At 38.8% G+C, this 27,472-nt stretch overlaps 1 protein-coding gene across 3 annotated transcripts; it reads left to right on the forward strand.

The window, feature by feature from the left end:
• The first annotated feature begins 14,877 nt into the window (after positions 1–14,877).
• Positions 14,878–26,983, forward strand: EMC7 (ER membrane protein complex subunit 7). Of its 3 annotated transcripts, none has more exons than XM_074584973.1 (6): positions 14,878–17,517; positions 20,545–20,664; positions 22,671–22,809; positions 23,348–23,428; positions 25,090–25,238; positions 26,822–26,983. In XM_074584973.1, exons 1-6 carry the CDS (start codon positions 16,829–16,831, stop codon positions 26,868–26,870), a joined length of 1,227 nt encoding a protein of 408 aa, XP_074441074.1. In that variant the 5' UTR covers positions 14,878–16,828; the 3' UTR covers positions 26,871–26,983. The 3 variants fall into 3 exon arrangements, with proteins under 3 accessions (XP_074441074.1, XP_074441075.1, XP_074441076.1); XM_074584974.1 differs by having other exon boundaries at positions 26,825–26,983; XM_074584975.1 differs by lacking the exon at positions 26,822–26,983 and having other exon boundaries at positions 25,090–25,734.
• The last annotated feature ends 489 nt before the right edge of the window (positions 26,984–27,472 follow it).

Consider the following 27,472-nt stretch of genomic DNA (forward strand, 5'->3'; position numbering starts at 1 on the left):
CTAGATGTAAATACATGGGCTGATAATGAATTCTGCATGTGGCCATGGATCTACCAAATCCTAACTGTGGATGGTGCTTTTGTTCTAGTGGCAAGGCAAGATTGACTGGAGGATCATTATTGGGGAAGTTCTAATAAAATAATGCATTGTTTTTAACTGCCAAAAGTTGTATTTTGACAGCATCAATAATACAGTATTAAACATTGTCATTAGTATCTGTGCCTTATTTTAAATTATTTTTTTTTACTGTTTCTAGGCAGCTACTAGACTGTTAGAACAGGATTCTGGTCTCCCTTATGAAATTATTTTTCTGTCATCTTAAAGAACTTATTTAAACTATTCATGCTGACATTCAGGCTCAGCTTGTTATATGCTCTTTAGTTCATGAATGGCTAGGAATCATTTTTGCTGTAGTAGAATGGGTATGTATGATACCTGCTCAAAGTGTCATGAGTAAAATGTCTTAAAAGCTATGTAACTCCATTAAATCCATGTAGTTGTATCAGTGAATCTAAGAATTAGCTTTATGAACAATCGTGCATAAATGCTACTCTTCATGTGATACTTTCTGAAAGTGCACTTTCTAGGATGTGTCAGAAGATCCATGGAGAATTAATCCTTTATGTTTTTGTGATGCAGAAGCATGTACGTACTTGAGGACGAAAGATGCCTCCACAAAGCTGTTCTTCATGTTATACCACTTAATATGAAATTAATGTCTTTGAAAAACAGTATGTCTTTTGCCTCAATGTTCTGTGAGAGTACTTGAGGCTGTTTTGCTGAAAGGGTTTTTATTTACCTATTTACCCTAAACTGAAATTGAAGATGCTTCTTGGCAAACTGCCTCTTTCTGCAGAGCTAAAAAACCCAAACCAAACATTCTGTGAACGTAACAATCAAAGTTTAGGTATTGTTGATAGCTTGCTGAAGAGTGGAGATGGAAAAAGCTACCCCATTAATTAGCTGGGTATAAAGAAGCTAGTGTGTCTTAATGATTATGTGTAGCTCTGTTTTGAAGGAGTTACACCTGTTTCTTAGTAAAGAGTAGTCAGCAGTGGAACACCCTGGTATCACAGGTACTGCAGTTCCAGGCCACTTAATGGTGCTTACAAATTGTTATTGATATTACAAAAAAATTAGCATCAGCCCTACAGAGTCTTATCTTCTGCAGTGAGATATAATTTAAATGATCTTTCCATTTCTGTAGGCTGTCTTATTGTTATCAGAGGCCACAGCTTTAACACTTGGGGTGCAGGAGGGATGGGAGAATGGGAAAGGACAAAAAGAGTTCTTGTGCACTATGTTGAATGACATCAGTCCTGCTGCATCATAACATATGTATCTTAAAGCAGGCTGTATTTTCATTTTCTGGTATCCGAAGTAGGAAAACTTTGGAGTTATGGGTCCTTAGTGAATTTTGCATCGAAGAGAGAAATGTTTTGAAGACAGATGCTACAGTGCTGACTTGTGATGTGTTTTGGAGGGTTTTTTTTCTTGAAAGGGTGGACATTTTTGTGTATAGAAACTTGAAAGCATCTTGTGCAAAGCTTACTTTTTGAAAGGAGGAAGTCAGTTGTATTTGTCAGTGCATCGTGCCAAATCTTCCAGTTTTACAGAAGACTGAATGTCTGTCTGAGTGTAGAGACTTGCAGCTATATTTTGTGCCCAGTTCTCTGGTACAAAGGGAAACAGGTGGTTCATAGTCAACTACTTCAGAATACAAAACTATGCAAATCGTGCTACTGGTGTGAAGTTATTCCAGCTTTTGTACAATGCAAATTCTTTAGTTTATGAAAGCAGTTGGTTCTTGTGTGACGAACTTTATATTGAACTGATGAAGCCATTCTTAATAGCCTTGGTAAAAGCCAGACAGGGTAGCTTAATTTTTGTCTTCAGTCTACTTTCTTACACACAGTAATCATTGTAGGCTACAGATAAAGATTCACCGAGAGGATAGATTGAGCATACTTGTGTTGTTAGTGCTTATATTATACTTCATTAAATAATTTTTTATTCCATGTTAGTTAAATGGCTTTGCTGTCTTAGAATGAGACTAAATGCAAGTATTTCTTTTTTTCCCCCATACACACCTCCGTTCATTCTTCAGCACTTAATGATGTTATTTCTTCCTCTTTGAGTTTAAATATACTGTGTCTATTGTTAGAAGCAGGGAGGGGAGGATGAAAATTCTAGATAAAACACAGGGCTACCTACTTAACACTATTAATTTTGAAGTAATTGTGAAAATTTTCCCTCTTTAAAACTTTTCACACAAATTTTGTTAATACCTATTAATTGAAGTGGGTACTCATGGGTACAAGGTTGAGTTTGAACTTGGTTGAAAAAAAATAAAGTGTTTTCACTCTTAAACCATAGCTGCAGTATTTCTTCTGTTCTTTTTTTTTTTTCCATTGAGTACTAAGCTGGACTGATACCTGCCATATAGGAGGCAAGAGGTGTAGCACTGTCCCTTAATGCGACAGAATAGAAATAATTACCCATGATTCTACAGTTGCAAACCTAGAATGTTTTTGTTTCCATACTGGCTGGAGTTTTGTAGTATATCTCTTTATGTAGACTGTAGCTGCTGATCATATTGCTGTAAAATGAGGTCTTCCACTTTCAGGTTGAATGTGGTATGTAGTTGTTTCCAATTCATACAGATCACTGCTTCAATTAGTCAGTCATTGGAGCACCGTAGCACGTAAACAACAAACTATTGGAGTCCCACATGTCTGTACTTCGCTCTAACAAAATACAAGGATGCCGTGTTCGCATTTTCCACCTCTTTTCCTCTTTTTTTTTTTCTTATTCCTTAATTTCAGTGCTTAAAGCTATTTGGATTCCCTTTGGTAAGTGATAGCTGCCAAAACATGTGACAAAAATGAGTTTACAAATATGCTTGTTACTTGTTTTAATGCACTTCCTTGAATTTGGGAAGGAGGCAGTCTTGTATATGCATAGGCTTCAAAGAAACAGAACTAGTGGATTTTACTGGGATTGCAACCACTTCATTTATTTTTTTTAAATTTTTTTTTAGGTGAGCACTATGTGTATTGTGAAACAACAAAACCAAATCTAAATCTTAAGACAATGTTACATTCCAAGACTGCCTGCTCTTGTTGGGTGTAAGTGTTGGAATACATACACACCCTAGCATCACACTTTAAAGTGACCTGCAGACAGTTTCAAATAGCTCTTGTAATTGAGGTTGATGGCTCTTTTTCAAGTTGCATTTAATCTATTGAGCTTCACTTTCAAAAAGTCTGAATTATGTTTGGGTCTTCCAGTTGCCACTTCTATTTCCTGTTTCAGATATTCCATGGATTGGAAGACTTAGTACAATAAGTATTCCAGCTTCAGAAAAATAGCTGGTCTTTGTGTCTTTTGTGACAACAGGCTTGTTTTCTGCAAGAGTTAAATCATTTTTAGAGACACTATTTCAGAGGAAGATTGCCACATCCAAGAAGCCTGTGGCATGTTTGGTTCTAAATGGAGAAGTTGCACAAATACAGTCAGCTGTTAGGAGAATGCATATTTCATTACTGTCAAGTTGTCTTATCACGTTTCAATCAGCTGTGGTATTATCTGCGTAGCCTAGATAAAAGTGAAATGATGGATTATTGGGGAGTTGAAGGCTTAACAACTCTTGGCTGTAAGAAACCAAAAATGCTATTTCCATGCTGATGAAACTGCTACAACGAATGCAGAAAGGAGCTCTTTGTTGCGTGCTTGGTTTGGACAGCAGAGATCTCTTCTCTCTTTCTATGTCTGCTAGTAATGCTTTGTCTTGAAACTAAAAGGCGTAGACATTTATGTGTGTTTGCTTAAAATAACATTAAGTTTCTGACTGAAAAGGAAAATAAACCCATGCTGCATTAGTTGATTTCTGGATGACTGTGGCACCCATGTTCCAGCTACAGAAAAAAGTAAATAAAATTATAAAAACAATTAACCATCATTGTACAAGTAGTGGTAAAACTTTATTTTCAACATTGTAAGGTTCTGGCTATTATTAGTGAAGTAGTAAAGCAAAGTAGAACTAAAGAATAACTGGTAGGTTCTGTTCTCTGCCTTATGTTCTGATAAGTCTAAAAGCTTGACTTTTTAATCAACCAAAATGAATGACGATAAACGGAAGTGTTAATTCTGGAGTAATTCTATGCCAACAGCCAGCATTAGCATAAGAATAAGCTGGGTAGCTGGTTGTGAAGTGAACCCTGCCCACCAGAACAACTGTCTTCTCAAATAAATTGTCTTTGAAAGAACTTTTTGGTACTTTAAGTAAAACTCTAAATTTGCTTCTTTTTGAAAGATGCTGCAATTAGGGGGCTTTCTGCTAGAGAGAGGAGAGAGTGAATTCTGAAGATTAAGATTTTGAGATCTGCTATTTGGATGATGGGGTAGCGCTGCAGAGGGTCCCTCTAAAAATATTTACTGCCCTCTGAGTGGCGGCATCAATAATCATTAAAAGGGGTTGAGGGCTCAAACCTAGGCACACTCTCATCAGGACTGTGGCTGATGTGCATCTCCCCAATTGTCTGCTGGTGTAGGGAGTTGACTTACAAAATTAAAACTAGGGAAGGGGAAATGTTTGTTTTAGATAAGGTACAAAAATTCCCACTGCCTGAGAAGGGTGCCTGTGATAATTGGGAGGTTCAGGTTTGATGATGCAGGAAGTCTTTCCAGTCCTGTGTGCCTAATTCCACAACAGTGAGGCACTTCGCGAGGGAAGGTTGGAGACTGTGATTGCAGAACAGTCACGTTTCCTCCCAGTTGCTGCTTTTCCACCCCTCTGACATGTTGAAGCACATCTGTTTGGCTGAGTTCCCAGCTCCGCATCAACCTTGTCGCTTATCCAAGTGAGAATAAAATGCCTTCATATTTGGCACACCTGGTTTCCCAAGTGATGTCTTGTATCTCAAGTCTTCCAGCTTCTCACTGCAAAGAAAAATTATTAGCTTAGTGTCATCGAACTGTGAAAACTTAGAGGCTTATACCTCTGATGAATAACACGTGCAACTGTCGAACATGCTACCGCTGTGTTTACATGCTACCACTTTGTTTACCCCTTACCACTAGAGAAGCAGAATGATGCACATTAATGTAGTGGCTATTTCAGTTACCAGGTTTAAGATGAAGCTGTTCTATTAGGTGCGTTTGTGTGTATGCATATAAATGGTTTTTAAATATTCTACCAAGTATTAGCTGAAAGTTCCGAGCACTTAGAAATGGCAGGCTGGTGACTAGTTAGGGAGAAATCATGCTGCTTAGAGGTGGATGGTTTGTTGGTTTTGTTTATTTTTTTTTTAATTCTTCACCCATCTGGTCTCCCCCTCTGAGTACAGGTTTTTAAATTTATTGGTGTCTCCTTGAATTCTCATTTTTGCAAGCTTATGCCTTTTGGGATGGTTTTCTGACCCCACAGAAAATGATCAGGGAGTTGGGCAGAGAGAGGACATGTTTAATTAGCCTGGTTCACACAATGCTGTGCAAGCACAGGTATGCGCTCATTGCTGTGCAGAAATTCCACTTTTATACTTCCTTCTGAACTCCAGAGTATTTATGCTTCTACTGGTGGCATGTCCCTTTACATCTGTAAAGGGATGCTTTCCATCTCATAACTCTTCATTTAAAAAGCAGTTGCTTCCCAGCTTAACAGAGAAGCTTGCTACTAAAGCTAAAAACAAACAAACAAAACCCAAAAACCAAACTGAAAAACTAGAATTTGCTTGTCTCCAGCATAACGTAGTGCTGTGGCAAGATGACAACAAATGCTGCCACCCATTTTTCCCTAAAAAGGGTACATAAGAATGCCTCTCTGAATGGAGGATTCTCTGCTATTATGGATTTTTAGGATTAGTGCGTTGTATTTTAGCAGTTTACTTTCTAGATTGTCTGAATATTTGGTACATGACCTCAGCCACCTTACTCTGAAGAGCTGTAAATAGGAGAACGCCCTTGGAGCTGTCTTCACAACTGGCAGCTTGCTAACATCAGCCTTTACCCTGGGGACTAGCGAGGCATATTTTAGCATTTCTGTATGCAGGCTTTGGTGTACATACTTCTGATACGTGCTTCCTCATTTAATAGTTCTCTGGGAAATGAGAATTTAGCCTCTGGTGACTGACTCGAGTCTGTTTTGAATGAAATGGTTCTCATACCAAGAATTCTGGTTCTATGAAAGGAACTGCAAGACCTTCTCTCTTTCTCCATAGACTCACCAAGTTAAACCCCGATCATAATAGGCTTCTCTATTGAGAAATCTGTTTATCCACAGTTCTTGGTATCCTCATTAACGCTTTTTTCTGACAAAATGGATTAGTTTGTGGTTCCTTCGTCTTATTTGATTATCATTATCCTTATACTATTTTTCATACCTTATAGAGCAGAGCTAATGGGCAGAACCTGAGGTTTATCTCCAAGATACCGCTGCCCCCATGTTTCCTGGTGTTCAGCATAACTGTCGGATTTTCCAGGCATTTATTTGAAGTAGTCTTTTGGCCAGCAAACGTATTCAGAACTTGAACTGATTTTAATAGTCTGAAATAGTATCTTCATGGGTGTTCAGGAACATTGCACTTTTTGATGATTATATCATTTGCAGTGGCTTTGCAGTGGTATAATTGAATTTTGCCTCCACAACGAGAGACTTGAGCGAGAGGAAGAGCTAATTTGAGTCAGATGGCCCTACCTTCTGCTCTTGCATCCAGCGATGAAATAAAAGGAATATAAGCAGTAATTACTGCTTTAGGGAGTATTTGAACCCAGCCTCAACCACAGCTTCCGTCTCATATATATCGCTTTTCCTCCTCATGGCACCACCAGCTGTCAGTCATGCAGAGTTGGTGGCTGCAGTGCTGCTCCCTGGTCTGCTGCTCCATGTGACCTTCAGACACAGCATCGCCTCTGCTGAGAAAGTGGGAGACCCTTTTGCTGAACCCTCAGTAGGATTCTTTCCTAGCAGAACTTCCCTTAGAAGATGTTCCAAACACATACCTAAAGTTGTGTCCACGATTCAGTTATGAAAGTACCTGGTTTTCTTTCCTGTATGTGCCTCTTCTAGGTCAAGATGCCACTGTGTGCTTTGTAGCCCAGGAGAATCTTCTCATTTTACGTGCACAAGCTCAGACTTTTTAATCTCCCCATGTTTTGTCTGCCACAGAGACTGTTCAGCCAGATAATCGGCTGTGTAAAAGCCTGCAGCAGGACTTGCTGGTGGTCCACCTGAGCTCGAGCTCTCTGTGGCCTTGCTGAAGAACGCTTCTATTCCAGATACCTACACTGCAGCCATTAAAAGGTCCAGTTGCTTTTTCATCAAGCATCACGCTATTTTATGGAGAAAGGGATATCATGTGTGGTAAGATTATCAGTGTCACGAGATGAGAAGGTTGGTGGCTTTTATTTAGTTTGTTGTGTGGTTTGGTTTTTTCCTTTTTTTTCTTCTTTCCTAAACAAGTAGTACCTGGGCCCTCAGTTTGTTCATGTATAATTTTGTTAAGAGTTTATGCACTTTATTTCTTCTCCCCTATACCACCTCCTGCCCCCCAACTCTTGCATGAATACAAAGTAGCCCTGGCAGTTATTTGATTTTGCTTCCCCTTTCCCGTACTTCTTATTTTGATATGTCAGTATCTAAAAGCTCATCTTTACCCTTGCAAAAAGTAATTCCAAACTAGGCACTAGGGTCTCTGCCACCTGGACCGAACACCGCTTTTAAGATGCTCTGCTGAATTCTTTAGGCTTCCAGGAGACGGTAAAAGCTTGTAAATCAAATTCTGCAATATTTTTTTCTGGGGATCATTGTTGTTTTATTTGCCTAAAATCAAAGTTCTAAAAGCAAAATACAAAATTAAATTCAGTACTCCTGCTATCCATGGCAAAGCTACTGCTTCCAGTGAGCCCTGGATTTCACCAGACATTATACAGAGCTTCCCAGAGGAGCCTGCTGTCAAATAACATTTACAAATAATGAAAGCAAGTAGCTAGAGGCGGAGAAGAGGCATTTGAAGGTGACTTATGGTACTATTTTTTCAAAACACTTAACAAACTGTTATATGAGAAATATAAAAATGACCCCTTTATACATAGCTCAGAAAATTAAGGAGAAAAAAAAAATGTAGGCATCCAAGCCCATGAATGATATGACAAATACAGGACTTCATGCTGCAGTTGGAAAGATTTTATATGATAAAGCTGGTATTATGAATCTAAAAATTACTTAATTTAACCCCACAGTGCTGATCTGAGAAATGGCAAATCTTGCTTCAGGCTGACCTATTAACGTAAAGAAAAAAAAAAAAAAAGTAAAAAGTCGCTGTACTCCCATGGGACTCTTATTTACCTCTAGTCTAAGGTTGACATAGATATATTTGAGTCAAACAGGAAATACTACTACTTATTGTAAAGCTGCTAGTCATGTTGCTTTAATGAAGCTGTTTAACACATTGAATAGCAATGTAACAACGCATAGAAAATTAGCTTGTTTGCCATTGATTAATGATAGATAATGTGTGCAATTCACCACAGTGGTTCATTTGAGCAGTTCCCTGTGCTCATCAAGGCAAGTATTTACTTGCACAGTCTGATGATTCAGCATAAAAGCCCTCACAAATAGGAATGCACATTAAACATAAAACCAGGATTCATATTTAGATTTCTTACAGTGTAATAGAGGTGTAATGCACCTCCAAATTATTTCATTCAGATAAACAAGGCAAAGATTTAAGGGTAGGAGTGTTCCTTGAAATGTTATTAGTAACTAGTGTTGGGAATGCCTTATGCGTATTCTCACGAATAATGAGGACTTAATCCTTGAATTTATTAAGCATGAGTTAATGAAAAGAACTAATCAAGGGAGGCAAGAATTGTATCATTCTCAAGGAGGCATCTCCATTTCTTACACAGCTCTTCAATGTCTGCCCCCAGTAGGAGATAGTCCACATACTGAAGGAGAGTGAACATCAGTTTCCTTACCTGGCCGTTGCTCCACATTTTACCGGTTCCACATTCTTGGCCCTTCCAGGTTTCTCCGTTGCCCATACAAGAGGTGTTACTGCATCCTTTATTTCCTCTGGTACTGCTCCTGCATCTTCTTTTGTTTGGTCCTCTTGATCCTTCTGCATTCTGTAACACACAAACTTGTGCCTGCCAAGCATGAGCTTCAGGAACTCTTACTTGGATTTTTCCCTGTTCAAAACTGATTTGTGCTCTCAGCTTAGTTAACAAGTTTCTTCCCATGAGAGGTACTGGAATTCAAGTAAGAATTCATGAACTACCGTCTGTTTGCCAATTCTACATTTAACAGATTTCAAAAATGATTTTACCTCTCTTTTTCCTGTGACCCCAGTCACTGGCATAGTACATTTACTTAAAGGTTCTTTACAACTGTTTAATACATAGAATGTAGCTCCTGTATCTACTAAAAAGATTATTGTTTCATTCCCCAGCTTTACGGGAACGAGGGGGTCTGCTGGGGAGTTTGATATATTTGTCCCCGGTTGCCTTCATTCAGAATCCTCTGTTCCCATCATTAGTAAATCTGTCTCTGAAACTGGCTGTTCATTTCCTTGGATCCTTTTAGGACTTTCATTTTCCCAATGCCCATATTCCCTGCAAAAGGCACTCGTCCCCTCGGTGACATTCCTCTTCCTCTACCTCGACCTCTTCCTCTAGCTGCAGCTTGTGCTTGGACAAAAGGAGCAGCTAGAAAGTTTGCCTGTTGTCTCTGACTTTTCTGTTTCTCTTTCTGCTTTTCCTTCTTCTCTACCTCCTCTCTGTTACTATATATACTTTATATGCTATTTCTATCAATTGCGAGATCGACATTCCTGACACCCCATCTACTTTCTGCAACTTTTTTCTTATATCTGTAGCAGACTGTCCTATAAACAATGTATTAAAAGTCACCTCATTCAACTGACCGTCGTGATCCAAATCCGTCCATTTCCTAGCTGTTTCACAAATACTTTCATAAGATGCAGGGGGACCTTTGTTTGGACCCTGAGCCACTTGATACAATTTGGCTATGTCCTTAGGTCTCAGAACCCCATTTTTAATCTCATGGAGAATTAGCTATTGATACTGCTTAATCATTAATTTCCCACCATCAAATTAAGATTCCAGGAAGGACCCATATCTGGCATGAAAAGTTCAGGCCCTTCTTTATTAATCGGTCTATTCTCTTCATTTGCTTTCTCTAACACAAGCTGCCGTTCCTCTGGGAGGAGCAAGGCATTTAAAAGTACTTCCATATCCTTCCAATTCGGATTATGATTCCCAATTATCATTTGAATTGTTCTGTACGTTTTATCAGGATCCTCTTGGCAAGATCCAGCTGACTCCTTCCAATTCAATAAATCAGAGGTAGTGAATGGAACCTTTACATACAGAGGCAACCCCCTGAGTCCCACCACTTCTCTTAAAGGGGCCCCAATAACTGAATGTTTGGGTCTTCCCTGCTATGGGGCTAAACCCTTCTGCCCCACGGGAAGAATCCCGATTCTGTTCTCTCCCTGCTGTGTTACCCTCATCAGAATCATGCAGCTACAAGAAGTTGCACATCTTCCTCTTCCTCTCCCACCTTCATACACCTTTTTCCAACACTACATGCAGAACAACATCTGGGATATTAGTTTTTCTCATCCATCATCATCACTACATTAGAATCATTTACCATCAACTGACATTTCTTTCTTAATAATTTCTTAGAGCAAAAAGCAAATCCACATATGGAACCTTATCCCACTTATTTTGCTTCCTACAGAACAGCATTAACTGCAAAATAGCAGTATAATTCATATATCCCATTTCAGGCCACTTCTCATCCTCCAACTTATACATCAGCCGCCACTGAGTACAATACTGTTTTAATTTCCCCTTCGTCAGAGGGTCTCCACCAAACTTATTCCAGTTCCCAAGAATACATCCTAAAGGTGAACAAGGGGAAGGCTCCACAGAGGGGCCAGTCCCCATATTTTTCCCCCCGAGAGAAAATTTTAAACAAGAATTCGGAGCCACTGCAATTTTCTATAAATAAGAGAACGAGTTGAAGGCCCAGCTTTGTTTCTTTTGCTTTGTCAAATAATACAAGTGCACAGGTTTTACTACTTTCATATTTAGTTTGCATCCTGATTTGCTAACAGTATACACTGTAATAGTTTTTGTAACAACACATTTAGTACATGAAAAGTTTATAATCTAGAAAATGCTGCTCCAATTACAATTGCACTGATATACTTTTAAGTCCCACTATAAATTGTGTAAAATAAAGACACCTCCCAAAAAATAAGGAAAGGCGGGCTTAGAAATTGTGCAAGTCACTCTTTAGTGGCCTTTGGTCAATCACTCCCAGCATAAATTTTCATGATAGGCCAGAAATGCCTAAACTTCCAGCCAGAAAGGGGCTCTGTGACACTTTTCGCCTTTCTTTCTCTTCAGCTTCTCCTAGCACAGAAGCAACTGTAGCATAATTTAAGCAACCGCTTAAGGCTGCCTGAGTTACAGCAGCCCTTTGCATGTTGGATACAGGATTTCCCAGACTCTCTGCAGGGCAGACAACCTGCAGACCTGCTCCAGCTGTGAACGTGTCACTCTGGTTCCGGAGCAGGATTCTCTCTGGTAGAACATCCTACCAAAGTGCTTACAGCCGCTTTGTGTTGCTCTGACCTCCCGTCTGACGTGAACCAATTCTACACAGCATGTGAACCTCTTCTTGAGCTTGAAATACAAAGAAAGGAGTGTCATTTTGTAGCGGTCTGTTACCAATACTGCAGTAAAGCAAAAAAACTATTTTCATATGCCATTCTGTAAAGGATGAGATAATGCTGTATTATGTGGAGGCCACCTTGTGGTGTTACCGAAATAGAATGCAGATGTAAAAGACAACACAGCATTTAGACTGTGTACCAAGAAATAAGGATTTTAAACTGCTTATATTTTTGGAAACCTAATGTCACAGTGCTGTGTCACTCTAGCCTTACGTGAATGATTACAGGTGGTGCCCATACAGGCAACAACCCAGGAATCTGAGGGCATGTGTAGCACCATTCTGTGTGGCATTGCTTCTTACGTAGGCAGCTTAATGGATGCTGTAGTTCTTAAACATGCTGCTTATGTGGTTTATGCACAATTGCTGCTTAACAGAGATGAAGGGACAAATTTTACAGCTAACAGGAGCAGCTGGGGACTGCAGCCACAGTACTGTAAACCCAACTTCCAGGTTACGATCGCGTTACCCCATATTTGTTCTGCCTGCAAGAGCGGGGCTGGAAATTTTTACAGAAGGAAAATTATGCTCCTTTTCCCGGCACTTAAACTAATAATTGAATTTCCTCCACCAAAGAACGAGATCTGAGCTTGGTAAAGACCAGTTCAGTCAATTGCAACCAGACAGAACTGGCTACCATCTGGCAATCTCTATGTCAGCATTTGCCAACTGCTATGAAGAGTGTACTAAAATAGTGTCCTGTTTATGTTTTTGGATGTGTATTATCAGAAAGGTGGAAACAATTCATTCCTGAGGAAAAAAAAAAAGGCCTGAAGCTCAAGGCGGAAAATGGAGATGAGGTAAGCCTGAAAGAGAAGTGTCAAGTATGATCACTGTTGGAAAAGGAAGGTAGGACAATCCTGAGTACTGGAACGCTGGATGTTCCAGTGTGTGCCCACCCAGTAACATCCTTAAGGAAGGTTTCTCCACGAAGCTGTACAGTGTGGGAACTGATAATGCAGAGCGTCAGGGTACAAGAAACCTGTTTCATGACTTGGCTTTTGTTGGATGCTTTTCAGCTTACAGCAAAACTTTGGGGACTGCATCTTTATCTCAAAAATTTCCAATGGAGTTTTTCTGGTCAGCTTGAGGCAAAAGCAAACATGGGGGCAGATGAAGGTTAGCTCTCTGAGACAGGAAAGTCTTCAATTGTACATGCTGACTCCATGCTGTGGGGATGGATGCGTTGGAGATGGAGAGATTATTCTGACAGCTACTGAGTTTACAGGGAATTTGGAGAGTTTTCTGCTCCAACATGCAAAATCTGTCAGAGACGGAGTGTAGCATAACATCCAGAGCACTGACGGGCAATCTTTTTGAAGCAGACTGGTATTCTGGAGCAAGCCAAGATGGTGGCCTGCATACCTTCCTGCCCCAAGTCAGAAGTAGGACCCTCTCAGGGCACCTTATATTCAGGACAGCACAAAGACTGTCACTGAATGCGGGCTGTGATGCTGATTTGTTCTGTCCATGTTCTTATGTGAAACTAAGTAAACGTTTCTAGTGTAGCACTGTAAATTGCCAGTAGATGGCATAATGATTCCACTCTACATTTATTAAAAAAAAAAAAAAAAAATCGGTGCTGAAGGAAATATGCAGCACAATTTTTGTTAATTCTGTGTTTAATCATAGTAAATCTCCTTGTGAAGGAGAGAGCTCAGTAGATGAGTTAACTGGCTGTGGCCTTTCACGGTACCTTTGTGCTGAATTCCTCCATCTACCTTCGGTTTGTGTGTTCTCATAGATCTGCTCGCTTGGGTGGGCATTTTGGTTTCTTCTCACCTCTAATTAGCTTCTCAAAAAAAAAAGTAAAAAATAGGATGTAGGTATGAGTATTCTGATGCACATCTAATTCTTATATATTCTTCTTATCAGCCAGGCCTGTGTCTTTGCTTCCACTGCACATTTGTGAACCAGCGTTGCTCATCTGGTGCACTGGGTGTTACCCGTGCACCCGTATTGGGGGACTGACTCAAAGACTACAGTAAGATTAGAGGCTGAAGCTGCTCCCTGCTTGTCTGCTAAAAGTCAGCAGCTCTGCATATCGCTGCCCGAATCACACGCAAAACAGACTCTGGGCTGCTGGTTCTTGTGGTCCAGTGCATGTCCTGTGTGTTGAAGTAAACCAATATCAGTGACAGGATCACATACACTTTCAAAAGCAAAATATTTAATTGCTAGACAGTGTTACCAGCTTTATAGAAAGAGATGTTTTCAGAGCAACTGCAGACATGTTCAAAGGTGAATTAAAGTTTATAAAAATGCTTTACTGATGGTGAACTATAGGCAAAAAATGTATACAGCAAGTTTTGCTAGTGTTCAGACTGTGAAAAGGATTCAGCACAAAAATAAGTTCTGCTACATTTTTGTAAACTCTTTCTTACCTCAGAGGAGAAAAAAACTCTCTTGCTATCTAAGAGTGTCCACCAGTATCTCAGACTACATGATTCTCTGTAAACAGCTGTGATGCTCATGGATTTTGATGTTGCATTCAGAGAGCTCGGAGGGATTTAATGGGTCTTTTTCAGTTTGTAGATGAAACCAAAAGTGACAAGAATCTGGAGATCCGGATTTCAGTGTTATCAGCGTGATGGCATTACATTAGTCTAGACCTCCTCTTTGTTCAACCCATTAGGGACTGTCAGCTCTCATCCATCTGGCTGACAGTTCTGCAGCATTAGCGACAGCTGGTTGAAGTAACTCAGACAAAACCAAGAATTTGCTTGTGAGCAGGGTGGAACTTTTCAGAAACTTGCCAGTTTCTACCTAGCTGTTACTCAGGGGATGAATCCATCAGTGAAAAGACAGCTATAAGATATGGAGGTCATCCTTCATTGGATCTCAGGAGAGATCCATCATCACTCTCAGGAGGCTGATGGAATTGTTCGCTTGTTTCAATTGAACTGAAACTGTTGATTGGCAGTTTCATCTGTCTTTTCTGATCAAGTATTTGCTTGACACCAAGCTGCAGACACAACTTTACTTCCAGAAAAAACAGGTGGCATCTCCCAGATGAGGTACTAGGAAAATGAGTAGTTGGTTATACTTGGTTATATTTTGATAAATTTATACCTGGATATTTTTATTTCTTTGTTTCCATTTATACTACTTTTTTGGGGTGCTGTTCTTTTTACCTAGAAGGCAAACACAGCGTGATATCAAAACTCACAAATAGCATTGCGCAACCCACTCAAATGAGATGCTCTTACAGCTAGTCTTAACTGAAAGGCAGTAATCAACCAAATTATTTTCTCAGTTGTGTACCCTTAAAAATATGTTAACCCATTTATCTGTTTGTATGAAATAGTGCTATTAATATGTAAAGAAGTTTCACAGTGAGATGAGAAGGGACTGTTTGCCTAACATTAAAATGGTTGCATGCCAATACAGGCATTAGAAACTTTGCATATGTAAAAGCGGAGATATGCTTCTGCAATGAAAGCTGGGCCCAGTCAGGGTTTCTACATGAGGGTGGGATTCTAGCCAAGAGGCTGTTCAACTAACTTGTCAGTTTGCTGGCAGGATGATACCGAGAGAAGCTTCCTGGATTAGAGTATGAAAGAACAAATGAGGTTTCCTTTTCTTTAGATTCACAAGGCTTTAAACCAAGCAACTGTATTATTTAGGTTAATAAATTCTTTGATTGAGGAAATCCGTAAAACTTAAAATGGAGGTCATGACCATTCTATGTGGTCTGACAGCATTCTAATACAGTCCCTTGAGGATATTTAAAAAATAGGAGCATTTTTACACTAACTGCATATAAAAACTAGTAACATGAGATATCGATATGAAGATGATGTCTTTCTGTGGCGTTATACTGGAAACAGCGTTGTGTCTCTGACTTTAACATGAATCCTACTATTTAGTGGTTCTATTGGTAAGTACCCGCTTCGTTAACAAAAACTGAAAAAAGTGACGCTCAAAGTTATTCAATTCAGAGAGGCTACTTTCTAACGCTCTTCAGTTCTCGCATTCTTAGGTTTCCACCCTCAAAACTGATGGAGTTCCTTGCTATTTTGAGTTTATGTGACAGAAGCACCTCATTGATCATATGTCTTCCTGGTTGTCTCCAAAGTAGACAAATCTCAAAAATACTACCAGAGAAATAATTCACATTATCCCGCTCACATGGGATGACATAGGCTTTCAAAGTCATACCGACTATAATGTTTTTATTGAGTATCAACTGATGACCAGGTTCATCATCTCTAACATGATCTTCCTTAATAATTAAATGTTTTCAATGTGGTTAGTAATTAACTCTGACATAAAAGAGGTAAAAAGGAAGCAAAGGTAGCCACAATATGACAACGAACACGTATGATGTAACAGGACATGCTGTGTAAAGGGAAAACAGGGGTAGGGGAGGCATTACAGCCGTCTTGGTTTCTCCTGTAACTCTGCGACTGCCCACTAAGTAACAGCTTTTCATACTATTGTACTGTCAACATGTTCTAGTTATTCATCAGAAATAAACTGCAGTACTGTAAGTCATTGGTTAAAAAAACCACACTTCAGGCCTTGATTTAATGACGAATTTTTTTTTTTCTTTTGGTAACTTTTTCCTAGAAAAAGCTTGATTATTATTCTTTGCATGATAACTATTTTTATTTAACTTAAAACTAAAACATCTTAATTCTGAATGGATCCATCTGTTACCAAGAAGGATATGTCTACTTCTTACACATTTATATTCTTCAGGTTTGTGTTTGTATCCTTCCACATTTTAAGTGGCAAATTATCTTACACTTTTACTCACAAACTGGAAAACAAAGGAGCCCTCTCTGCCCTCCCAACACCCACTACATTTGTCATCTTGGAATAGACAAATTGTTGAAGAATTGTGTATGGACACAGATTATCCAGACTGCAAGTTACCCGTGCTGCAGAATCAGAGCAAGCACTGCAAGATGTTTATAGTAACTGTGCTGCTTTTAGGGCCCAAGAGCATGTGATGGTGCGCTCCCTCCTTCCCAGGTGCCAACCTGATCTTTTATCTCCCGAAACCCCGCCCAAGCGATAACCACCTGTGGTGGTCATAATGGGTGTATCTAGTCTATGCCCATAGCCAGCCAGCCCTGTGGCCTCTGCGTTGGCGCTACTGAGAGGCAGGTGCCCCTGCGGCCCCGCCGGCGCTCTGCCCGAGTTGAGAGGCTTCCCCGCGGCCTGCGCTCTTTCAGGCGGGCAGCAGGGCAGCCCGGGCCCCGCACTCCCGCCACGCGTAGGCCGAGCCGAGGCGCCCGGCGAAGGGCGCTTGGGCCAGCGCCTCCACCCGAGCCCCGACCGCAGCAGCGCTTCCGCCTCAGCACGCGTCCCCGCTCCCTCCTATTGGCCGGCGCTGGTTCCGTCACCGGAGGGCTCCCCACCCTCTCTCGTGCGCATGCGCTCGGCGCCGGCTCCCCTTGCCGCCCTCCTGGTGCGCACGCGCAGCAGGTCCGCGGTCCGGCTCCCCGCGCGGCGGGTGGCGCTCGGCGCATGCGCGGAGCTGGCGGCGCGATGGCGGTGGGTAGCGGGGCGGTCCGGCCGGCGCTGTCGCTGGTGCTGCTGCTCTGGCTCTGTGCCTCGCCGCTGCCCGACGGCGCCTGTGGCTCGGAGGCGGTCGGGGCAGCGGAGTCGCCGGGCGTCGCGGGCCCAGGGGAGCGGTTTAAGATCGAGGGCCGGGCCGTGGTGCCAGGGGTGAAGCCGCAGGACTGGATCGCCGGGGCCCGGGTGCTGGTGGACGGGGAGGAGCACGTCGGCTTCCTGAAGTGAGCGGCGGGCGGGGCGGGGGGCTGGGGCCCGGCGGGGAAGCACGCGTCCCCTCGCCGGGCTGGGTCTGCCGTCGCCCGGTGGCGCTCGGAGATCTGCTCCGCGCCTCCGACAGGCCGTAAGATGGCGGCGAGCTGTGGCGGAGCGGGAGCAGCGCCCTGCGAGGCAGCGGCCTTGTCCCGGGTGGCGGCGCACAGCTGCGGAGACGAACATCTCGCGTCCCGGTTTGGCTTTGCCGGTACGCTTGCGCTCTGCCTCGTGAGGCGCTAGGAACGGCTAGGCCTGCAGTGGGAAGCTGGCGTTGCTGCAGGTGGTGGTGGTGGTCTCAGCCTCCCGCAGGCGTGAACAAATTGGTGGCCAAAGTTGCCAGCTTTTTAGCCGTCAAAAAATTGGAACCGAGTTTTCATTTTAAAAAAACAACAAAACAAACCGTGTTTGCATCAAACTGTGGAGTACAGTAGGTACTTTTGTGGGTGCAAATTCTGTCCCTTCTTTTTTAAGAGCCTCTCTTTAGCTAAGAATTTACTTATTCTGGAGAAACGTTTGTTTGTGGCAAAAGTTCCAGTTGTAGTTATCTATTACAGTACCTGTGAAAAACCTTTTTCACTGTACTAGTGAAAGCCATTTCAAACGCTGCGGCTTTTTTTCCTCACACAACGTCAGGCAAATGGATTTGGGAGCTGTAAAGAATCAGATTAGCTTATTCAGTCTCAGGTAGTAGTGGGTATGTTCAGATCAGCTAAGGATCTAGAGATATTAAGGCATAGAAAACATCCTCAGAATAAAACTAATCTCATAGTTTCAAGAGTAGACCCTTGTTCTAAAATAATTCTTAGTATTTTTAATACAGTGTAATACATTGCTTTTAAAATTATGTATTATAATGAGAAAGTTTATATGGAATTAATATAATATACCATCTTGTAAATACTAGTCATTTTTAATTATTCCTTCTGCAATAAAACTTGAACTGAATTTTGACTGTGCAAAACCCGCAGAGTCTTGTCGGTGTGGCACCTGATAAGCCACTACAACCAAGCTCTGGGAGCCTGACATCATATTTAGGAGCTGATTTAATAAATACCATGGAGTTTGTAAACTTCCGAATGTTTGCTTGAGCTTGAGTTGTCTGAAATATGAGGAAATAGTCTTAGCTAAGAGCGTACCATATTTATGATAGTGTAACCTAGATATCAAGCTCTATTGATTACATTAATTTGATACGTGTATTTATAGACGTATCAAATTATATTGATTTAACTTAAAGCCAAGCAGTGAATATTACATAAGTTACTCAGTTTGATAAACATATTTGTAGATGTTGCACTACCATAAGCGTGGTACATTTTAGGAAAAATGCATTAATGTTAGTTGGGATTTTTTTTTTTGTTACTTGTAATATGCGCAGTAGTGGATAGCAGTATACTTTTAGTAAGGACTGTGTTAGAAGAAAGAACAGTTTTCTTAGATAACAGTTGTATTTCTGGTTCAGTAGAAAGATCCTTCATTTTCAGTGACAGATTTAAATGTATTTGGTATATCAGAAGATAAATTTGTCACCATCTTTTGTCACCAACTCTCATGCAGGTTTTGACTATATATTACATGGATGTCGTTCCAGTTATCAAAAAGAGAAAAATAATTATTTGACATAGCAAAGTTTCTTTTTGAGTATTTCAAGAGTCATTCTCTAGTACAAGCATTTTTATAGATCAGATTAGTTTCCCTACTGTAATAAAAATGAAACTTTTTTTCTTCTAAAAAAGCAGTTTGATACCAGTTTATGAAGTGAGAATTTGCTGTGTCATATAAAGAAATCTTTAGAAAAAAATATAATTGAATTTTATTAAAATAATGCTGTGAAAAAATGAAAAAAATAAAGGAAATTTCTAGGGAAACATCCCACAGCAGTTGCAATATAAGATAGTGTAAGCATTCTTAGGGGATCAAATCATCACACAAAGTATTAGTGAAATCCACTTAGACAATACTGTTTATATGCTTCTGCCTTTGTGATGGGGAAAGTCCTTAAGTGACATACGTCTTTGAGAGATAGAACTTGTGTGACTATAAGGACAAAATTCTTTTTGAGGGTTCACTTTTAAGAGGTTTCATTTGTTTGTTTTCCTGATACAAATTTCTAGCGTATCAGTTTTTATTGCTTTTTTCCCCCTCTTTGAACAACTTTTGTCTTAATTTTGAGTCTTATCTTTAGGAGAGATATCTTTTATATTCATTTCAAAAGGGTAGAGAACACTAAGTTTTTCTTCCTGGAAACTTCTGGAAGCATGTAGGAGGAAAACAACAAGCTTCTGTACTTTAATTCAGTGGCAGCTGGTGATGAAGTTTTCAAGTATCTTTTTACAAGAATTTTAACTGAATATTGAATTTTCACGTTTTAAAATAAAAGCAGTCTGCCTAAAAATCCCTTCTGTGTGTATGTTCAGAGCTATTAGTTTCCTTATTGTTGTGATAGAGCTTTCCAGCGTGGGCTGGTCCTAAAGGGAGCAATTAAAAGTAAAAACCTCTATTTTGCAATGAACGAACAAACTGCAATTTTTTTGCATTGCAAGTCATCTCTAATATCTGCCCACACTATGTAGGGTGGCAATTTTGGGGGTTATGCTTCCAGCAGAAGTACTGAAGCAACATAAACTTCATTGTATGTATTTCGGAAGGAGGGAGGAAAGTGTAAGTTGATTCTGCCATCATTTGAATACATGAAATGTAAGCATTTCAAAACTTAATTAGGCCGTTAAATTATTCCTCCAACAAGACAATAGCTTGAGGACATGAAAAGATCTTTAACATAACTGGTAATTTCTGCTACTTTTGTGGCACACATTTATGATCTTAAGGGTCTTGATACTATAAGTGCTAAGCGATTTAAATTTTCCTTTTGGTCATTGTTATATTTTTATAATATGAAGTGATACTATTACAGTTTCTTCTTTAACGAAAAGTAAAGCACACTCTCTTTTGTACTGGAGCATACTGAAATGTAGTGGAACTTACTGTTTTTTCAGGACAGATGGAAGTTTTGTCGTTCATGATGTACCTTCAGGATCTTACGTAGTGGAAGTTATATCCCCTGCTCATAAATTTGAGCCTGTGCGAGTTGACATAACTTCAAAAGGCAAAATGAGGTGAGCCTTTCCTGATTTGCTTCTGTATCGACCTATTAAGTATGCTTGACAGCACAGTATAAGAAGTAATGTAAACAGTACTGTAGATCTGATGTTCCATTTCAGTCCATATGTTTAAATCTGAAGTCTGATTTCTTTCTTCCTTTCGTATTTATGGCCTTAAATAGATAAAGATAAATAGGAAATAGATAAAGAGAGTCCTGTTTGTTTACTTCCGTTACTTTTTCATGCAGCTATCCGGAAATAAAATCTAGACATAAATGAGTTAACCACTTTATCTTTTGCCAGTATGGTTTTTTTTCCTCCTTCCCTTTTTCCTTTCTTTTCTGCTGAATGTTCTGTCAAGACTTGGCACAATGAAATTCTAAATTCTAAAATATTTCTGTTACACCTCCATAAGGTACTCCTTAGAGTTACTGGCAAATGCTAGTAGTTGCCAGCCTGCAGTATTTCTGTAGCATTGTTACCTTTTTTTAATATGTTATGGCCAGATACGTTCTCCATAACAACTATAACTGTAAATCTTTAACTGCACATGATTCAGTAAGTAATACAGAAAAATGAATGTCCCATCTATTAAGATGATTTTCATTTAAATGAACGTGTTTGTAGCTCATTCTTTGTACAGGTACACATGTAGCATCTCAACTTCAAGTTTCTCTTTTACAGTATCTTATAAAAAATGCTGTTACATTTTAGGAATACAAACATCAGTATAAATGCTGCATCAGTATTTTTTGGGAAGGTTAAAAATTGAAATCCCAAACTGAAAACAGTACAAACTGTCTGTTTATAATAATAATAGCACAGTTTGTACTTACATTTTTTTCCCCAGACTTTATGAAATTTTACTTTTATACTTTGTTACGCAGTATCTCATTGGCAACAATTAATATGTAATAAATATGGAAGGAACTCGGTAAAATAGACACAATAGCATGTATAACCTCTCAATTAGCACTGTTTTGGTATCTGAGGATTAGAGGTAGCAAATTTGACATTAGCTAAATTGCTAGTGTATGTCTGCAGAGCCAGTAGGCTTGACTTCTCTACCAATCAAACAGGTAGAAGCTATAATGAGGAATACAGTTGGGAGATGCATGAGAAAACATAATGCATGTGGAAAATGTCAACTGGGCTTTTCTAAGGGAAGTTCTGCCTTAAAAAAACCACTGAAATTCTTAGAAAGATGAAACAGCATGTGGGTAACTGATATGTTTGATAAGATCTACTTGAAAATCTCAAAAGCTTTTGAAGAAAACATGTAGTCGTAAGGTAGGAGGGAAAGACATTCTATGGATGAGTATTTGGTGAAAAATTCAGAAGGAATAAATTATTTCTTTTGTAATGGACAGAAGTCATCCCTGGAGTTGCACAAGGTGGGTAATATTCATAAATCATTAAAAATGGTTCAAGAGTGACAAAGTTAGATGATAATACCAAGTAAATACTAAGCCTAAGTGATGAATACTAGTGAAGAGCTATGGAAAGACCTTATAAAGTAATAAAGACTGAGATTCAGTATCAATAAATTCAAAGTAATGCACTTAAGGAAAAGGTAGTATTAACTTCACATATAAATAATTGTTGCCCTGAGCAACCTCTGTTTAAGCTACACTACACTGTTCAAAGCAGTGCCTTCTCTTTAGATGTTGTAGCTTTTCTTGCTGGTTACCAAGGTGAGAAAAAATGTTTTGCAGGAGTCACATTTGAACAAATAGCTCTGATGTTTCTGATCTGCAGGTCTGTTTTCCGTATCACGTTTTTCAGCCTGCTTAATAGCTAGCCTGGAAAAAAGGTAAATTATCATTTGATTCCATAAAGTATGCTGATGAGAGAGATTAGCTTCTGAAAGGTAAAGCCTAGTTGACACTGCTTAGCAGATAGTTTTGGTTTTGTTTGTAGTCTACTATTAAAACTCTGTTTAGAATACTATTAAATAATCTTTTTTTTTTTTTGTTAAAGATTGTATTTATATTTTTAATGATTTACCTTTTGCTCATTAGAGCAAGATACGTGAATTACATCAAAACCTCTGAAGTTGTCAGGCTGCCATACCCACTCCAGATGAAATCTTCTGGACCTCCTTCATACTTTATAAAGAGAGAATCTTGGGGATGGACAGATTTCCTCATGAACCCTATGGTATGTACAAGCAACATACAAAGGTTAAAAGTATGCTAAGTTTCCAAGTATAGCTATTATTCAGAATACCAAGAATAAAATAATAGAGAAAAAATGTGCACAGTTTGCTTCTGAGAGGATTGTTTTGTTTCTTTGTTTTTTACTTATTTACAAATAGAAAGTTTTTCTGTGACCTCTGCTTCCCTATATACCCACGTCGTTAATGTATGTCCTCTGAAAATAGCCCATAGTCTGGTTCCTTTGACAACATGATGTTCTAGTAGCGTGGAGATCAATGTATTGCAAGACTGTAATTCTAACAGTTGAAAGAGATAACGTGCATTTGCTTTAATGGTCCAACTTTGAAATCTGTTATTTAAAACATAATACTTCCTTATCAGCTTTCTTTCCTGACAACTGGATTACTGTTACTGGGTTACCGGCTCAAAATGCAATAGTTCTAGAATTTGGCTGTTTATCCAAAAGCTTTATGTCAGTATGTTGAAAAATGTCTGGAGCAACAAATAAGCTGAAGAAATATTTGCTGTTTTCTGCATAGGTGATGATGATGGTTCTTCCATTACTGATATTTGTGCTTTTGCCTAAAGTTGTCAACACCAGTGATCCTGATATGAGACGGGTAAGTATGTTCAATTGATGCGGACATAGAGAACAAAAATAATGAGATTTTAAGGTACAGAAAAGAAATTAAACCAAAACTGGACTTTTAAAGAAGGTTTAATGGGCATCACTTACTCAGTTAATACAGTGTTGCTGTTCTGACAATGAGTTCTAACATTTCCAACTCACGGATATGCTGTTAAACAGCACAACACCGAATTAAATTGTTTGGTGCAGGTTTGAAAGTACTACAGTATGAATGGTGTTTCCCAGAATTTCTATAAAATAAAATTTCTTGAAGGCGATTTTTCTTATAAGTTTCTAGTTAATTTCTGCACTCTCTTGAAATCTAGCACTTCATTTTTAGACATCATTTAATTAAGTGTCCTGTGTTGAGAAGAGTATTATGTGGGGTTCTCTTACCCATCAACCTAAACCACATAGTTTACAAGAATGTTAAATCCCGATGTCACAATAGCGTATATGATATGGAGTCTTAATAATAGTCATTAAATTATCTGATTTATTGTCCTTTCATCATGCACAATGCCGAATAACAGAAGGCTAGGACAAAATGGAGATTCAAGGTGTTTGCCAAATCTTTTCTTATTTTTAGAAGTATTCCTTGTCTGTCTTGGGTGGCTGCTTTTTGAGGGTTTGGTTTATTTAAACTCCTTTTCTTCTAAATGACCACTGTCTTCAGTAGTACTTTATAGGTTACTGAGTATTTTTCTTTTTTTTTTTTTTTTTTAAATAAGTGATACCTATAAAAAGCATACCAGTACTAGTTTGTATAGAAAATTAATGATTTAGTAACTGTGCGTGTTGTAGAGGCATTAAGTACAGATGTAGTATAGATGTAACAGTAACAAAGGCTGCCGTAACAGCTTTTGCTTTGTTTGTACCATGGAAACAGTTAAAACTGTATCATTCTGAATGATAACTAGAAGAGGAAGGTGACAGTCCCACATTAAATTGGCAATTACTAAAAGCATTATCACACTGTGGATGTGCAGTTCAGCTGTTGTATAAATTAAAAGTACTTCAGGGTTTGTTTGTTTTAAACCGTATTAATTTGTCTCATAGAGCCACTATGCTAAACTCTAAAGTTACATTAAGCTTAGCTGGATATATTGTCTCATTAAAATCCTTCCTTTCATGAAACAAAGAAAACTTAGCTGCTGTACGGTTGATGTTAAAAAGTAGGGCAATAAAAATATCTAATCCCTTCAAACAACTTCAAAAATTTGTTACGTGTAACGTAAATAATACTAATTTGAAAACACAAAAGTATGTGAAACCTATGAGAACACAGATCTGAAAATCTAAATAAAAGCTTAAATTTTAAAGTGGAGGAAAGTAATGCTGAAAATCAGTAATGGCATTTTTTTCTTTTAGAATTTTATTTTTTTATCAGGTGGTTGCCCTGTAAGACTGCTTAAGACATGGTTACCTTTTTTCATATACCAGTGCTTTTAGTTTTGGGATTTTATGTTTCTGTGCGTAGCTGGGCATTTGGCTGTGGTTGCATAAAAATATGTAGCAATATGTACCCTAGAGGACTACAAATAGCAAAACAGTATTCGGGAAAATTTGACATCTTCCTGATCTTTCAATTGATGCCTTAGAAACAGCCATAATCGTTATGAACTATTAAGGTTATCTAATCTTTGCATGCAGGAAATGGAGCAGTCAATGAACATGCTGAATTCCAACCATGAGCTGCCAGATGTCTCTGAATTCATGACAAGACTTTTCTCTTCAAAATCTTCCAGCAAGTCTGGTAGTAGCAGCAGTAAAGCAGGGAAAAGTAGTTCTGGAAAAAGGAGGTAGTTAAGTCTTCCTCTTAAGCCTGAGTTTGCACAACTGTTTGTTATGTGGTATCATGTTTATTTGTCTTGAAAGATCAAAAAGCCACTACTGTAAACTTTAAAATACGGTATGCTACAACTGTGGTGTGTAGCTTTTTATAGTCTATATAAGCTGTTTTGTACTTGACAGAAAGCAAAAGAGGACATGGCTTCAATACTGTATCTGTATAAAGTTATTGATGATACTGAATTAACTATATTGTTCTGTAGAGAATTATTATAAATTATATGATGTACTAAACAGTAATGAATGTCTTAATCATAAGACAATGTATAAAAAAAATTCAAAGATAATAGAAGTGGAGTTCAGTCTTAAGATGGCTTTAATGTTTTATACCTGCTGTCGAGTTCTGAAATGATCAATCCTTTCAAAATTGAGTCGTGGGTTTACTAAGTAATTTGCTGTATCAGCTTGTCATGTGTGTTACCTATAAAATAATTTTATTTTACATTATTTGCTGCCTGTACACTTTAGTTCAAGCACTTCATACTTTTTATTGCCCAGTTTTATTCTGATCTACTTTCTACTAAAAACTCTGAGGGAGGGGGGGAAGCAAAGCGTCCTGCATCAGAAAGTCTTTTAAGCTCTGTCAAGTTAATTATGAATCCAAGGTATCTATATAATATGGTGAATGTTTATCTTGGTTCTTTCCTTTCTAAATCACGTGTATCACTTCTGGAACACTTTTGGTTCTTACTGTTTTCTGTGTGCTGTGCATTCATCTTATCAATGGTATGATTTGAGGCCAAATGCAGAGCAAAATTTTAAAAACGAAAGAAAAAGCTGAAGAATATAGTAGGAAGGTAAACCCCACGCATCTTTTAAATTATGTTCCAAAGTATATGGCAGTCTCTAGGTATGCTAAGTCACTGGCAAAACTTTTTTCTTTGACCATGTGTGTCTGTACTGCAATAGTTTTTCAAGCTACCCAGTAACTTCAGAGAAAAGTTGAAAAAATTGGTTGTTTCCCACTAGATGAATATTTGCAAATTAAAATGGCAGCAATATCTGCCAAACCCCACTAGCAACTGTCCATAAGTATTTTTTTTTTAGCATAAATGCTGTTCTTTTCCATTTTTACAATTACTAACTTCTTAGGTAACAGTATCTGTTCAGTATGGGTAATGTATATCTGATTCCAAAAATGGTATTTAACATTCACGTAAGGTACACCTGAAGCAAAATTAATTCTAATGCATTTATTTGTTCTGCCAAACACTTAGGAGGGCTATAAATTATCTTAGAGTACATACTTAGAAGTATGCTGTGAAACATAAAAGCTACAAAAGAGTAAGTATTCATTCATAGGATTAAGTCTACTTTTAAGATGTTGGAGAATAAATAAATCAATGGTTTTTTGGACAATGAAGGATTTCAGTCTTTGCAAAGCGGCACATTTTTGGTCTTGTTTTCGTTTTGTATATTGAGTAAAATATATCCAATAGAGACAAGGATATTTGGGTATTCTTGTTGGAAGGATTTACTGAAATGAGTGTCATGTGTTGCCTTTGTAAAAAAACCCAAAAACCTCCTCTTTCAGCAGCATCTTACTGAAGAATTCATATGAAAAACGTGGAGCAGTTCTTTGAAGACGGAGCAATTAGCTTTGTTACTATGCTGTCCTGGAAAGTACAAGCCACAAGTTACTTTTGTTTAACAGTAATTGGAATGGGAATTAAATTGCATTAACTTGTTTTAGTCACAGTTTGTTTGGTAATTAATTATATTGATGGTTTCTTCCTTGTTAGAAAGGTAAGAACAGCAATATTTCTGCCTTCTTTCCTTGTGTCTGTTCATGGTCTTGATCCATCTTTAAGGGAGAATGGAGAATTCAGGTCATGAAAAGATGAAAATCTTTATTAACAGTCCAGAGTAAAAAAATTGACAGGAATTGTAAGGATACTAATAAAACTTTGGAAGGAGCATATGGAATATTCAACACTTCTCTTTTTCTTAGAACTGATGTATCAAGGTCCAGGCAATTTCTTTGTCATTGGGATCAGATGCAGTGTACCACTCCCCTGCCTTCCTCAATAGAAAACTCTGCCCCACCCCCAGAAACCTGTTATCTGAACAATCCAAGACACAAAATCTTATTGCCTAACGTTATTCCCCTGTGGTAAAGTGATTTGTAGAAGTGTATTGATCTGCTGCTGAACTAATGCTTGTTACAATGCTACCAACTTGTTTG

This window comes from Larus michahellis, chromosome 4 (assembly GCF_964199755.1).
Source record: "Larus michahellis chromosome 4, bLarMic1.1, whole genome shotgun sequence".
NCBI lineage: Eukaryota > Metazoa > Chordata > Aves > Charadriiformes > Laridae > Larus > Larus michahellis.

Excerpts from the sequence above, each read along its gene's own strand:
- EMC7 (XM_074584973.1), top strand. The coding sequence starts at position 16,829 with ATGCCCATAGCCAGCCAGCCCTGTGGCCTCTGCGTTGGCGCTACTGAG. Across the intron at positions 23,429-25,089 it reads GTGATCCTGATATGAGACGG|GAAATGGAGCAGTCAATGAA; the intron begins GTAAGTATGTTC and ends CTTTGCATGCAG. Across the intron at positions 25,239-26,821 it reads AGTAGTTCTGGAAAAAGGAG|CAGCATCTTACTGAAGAATT; the intron begins GTAGTTAAGTCT and ends CTCCTCTTTCAG.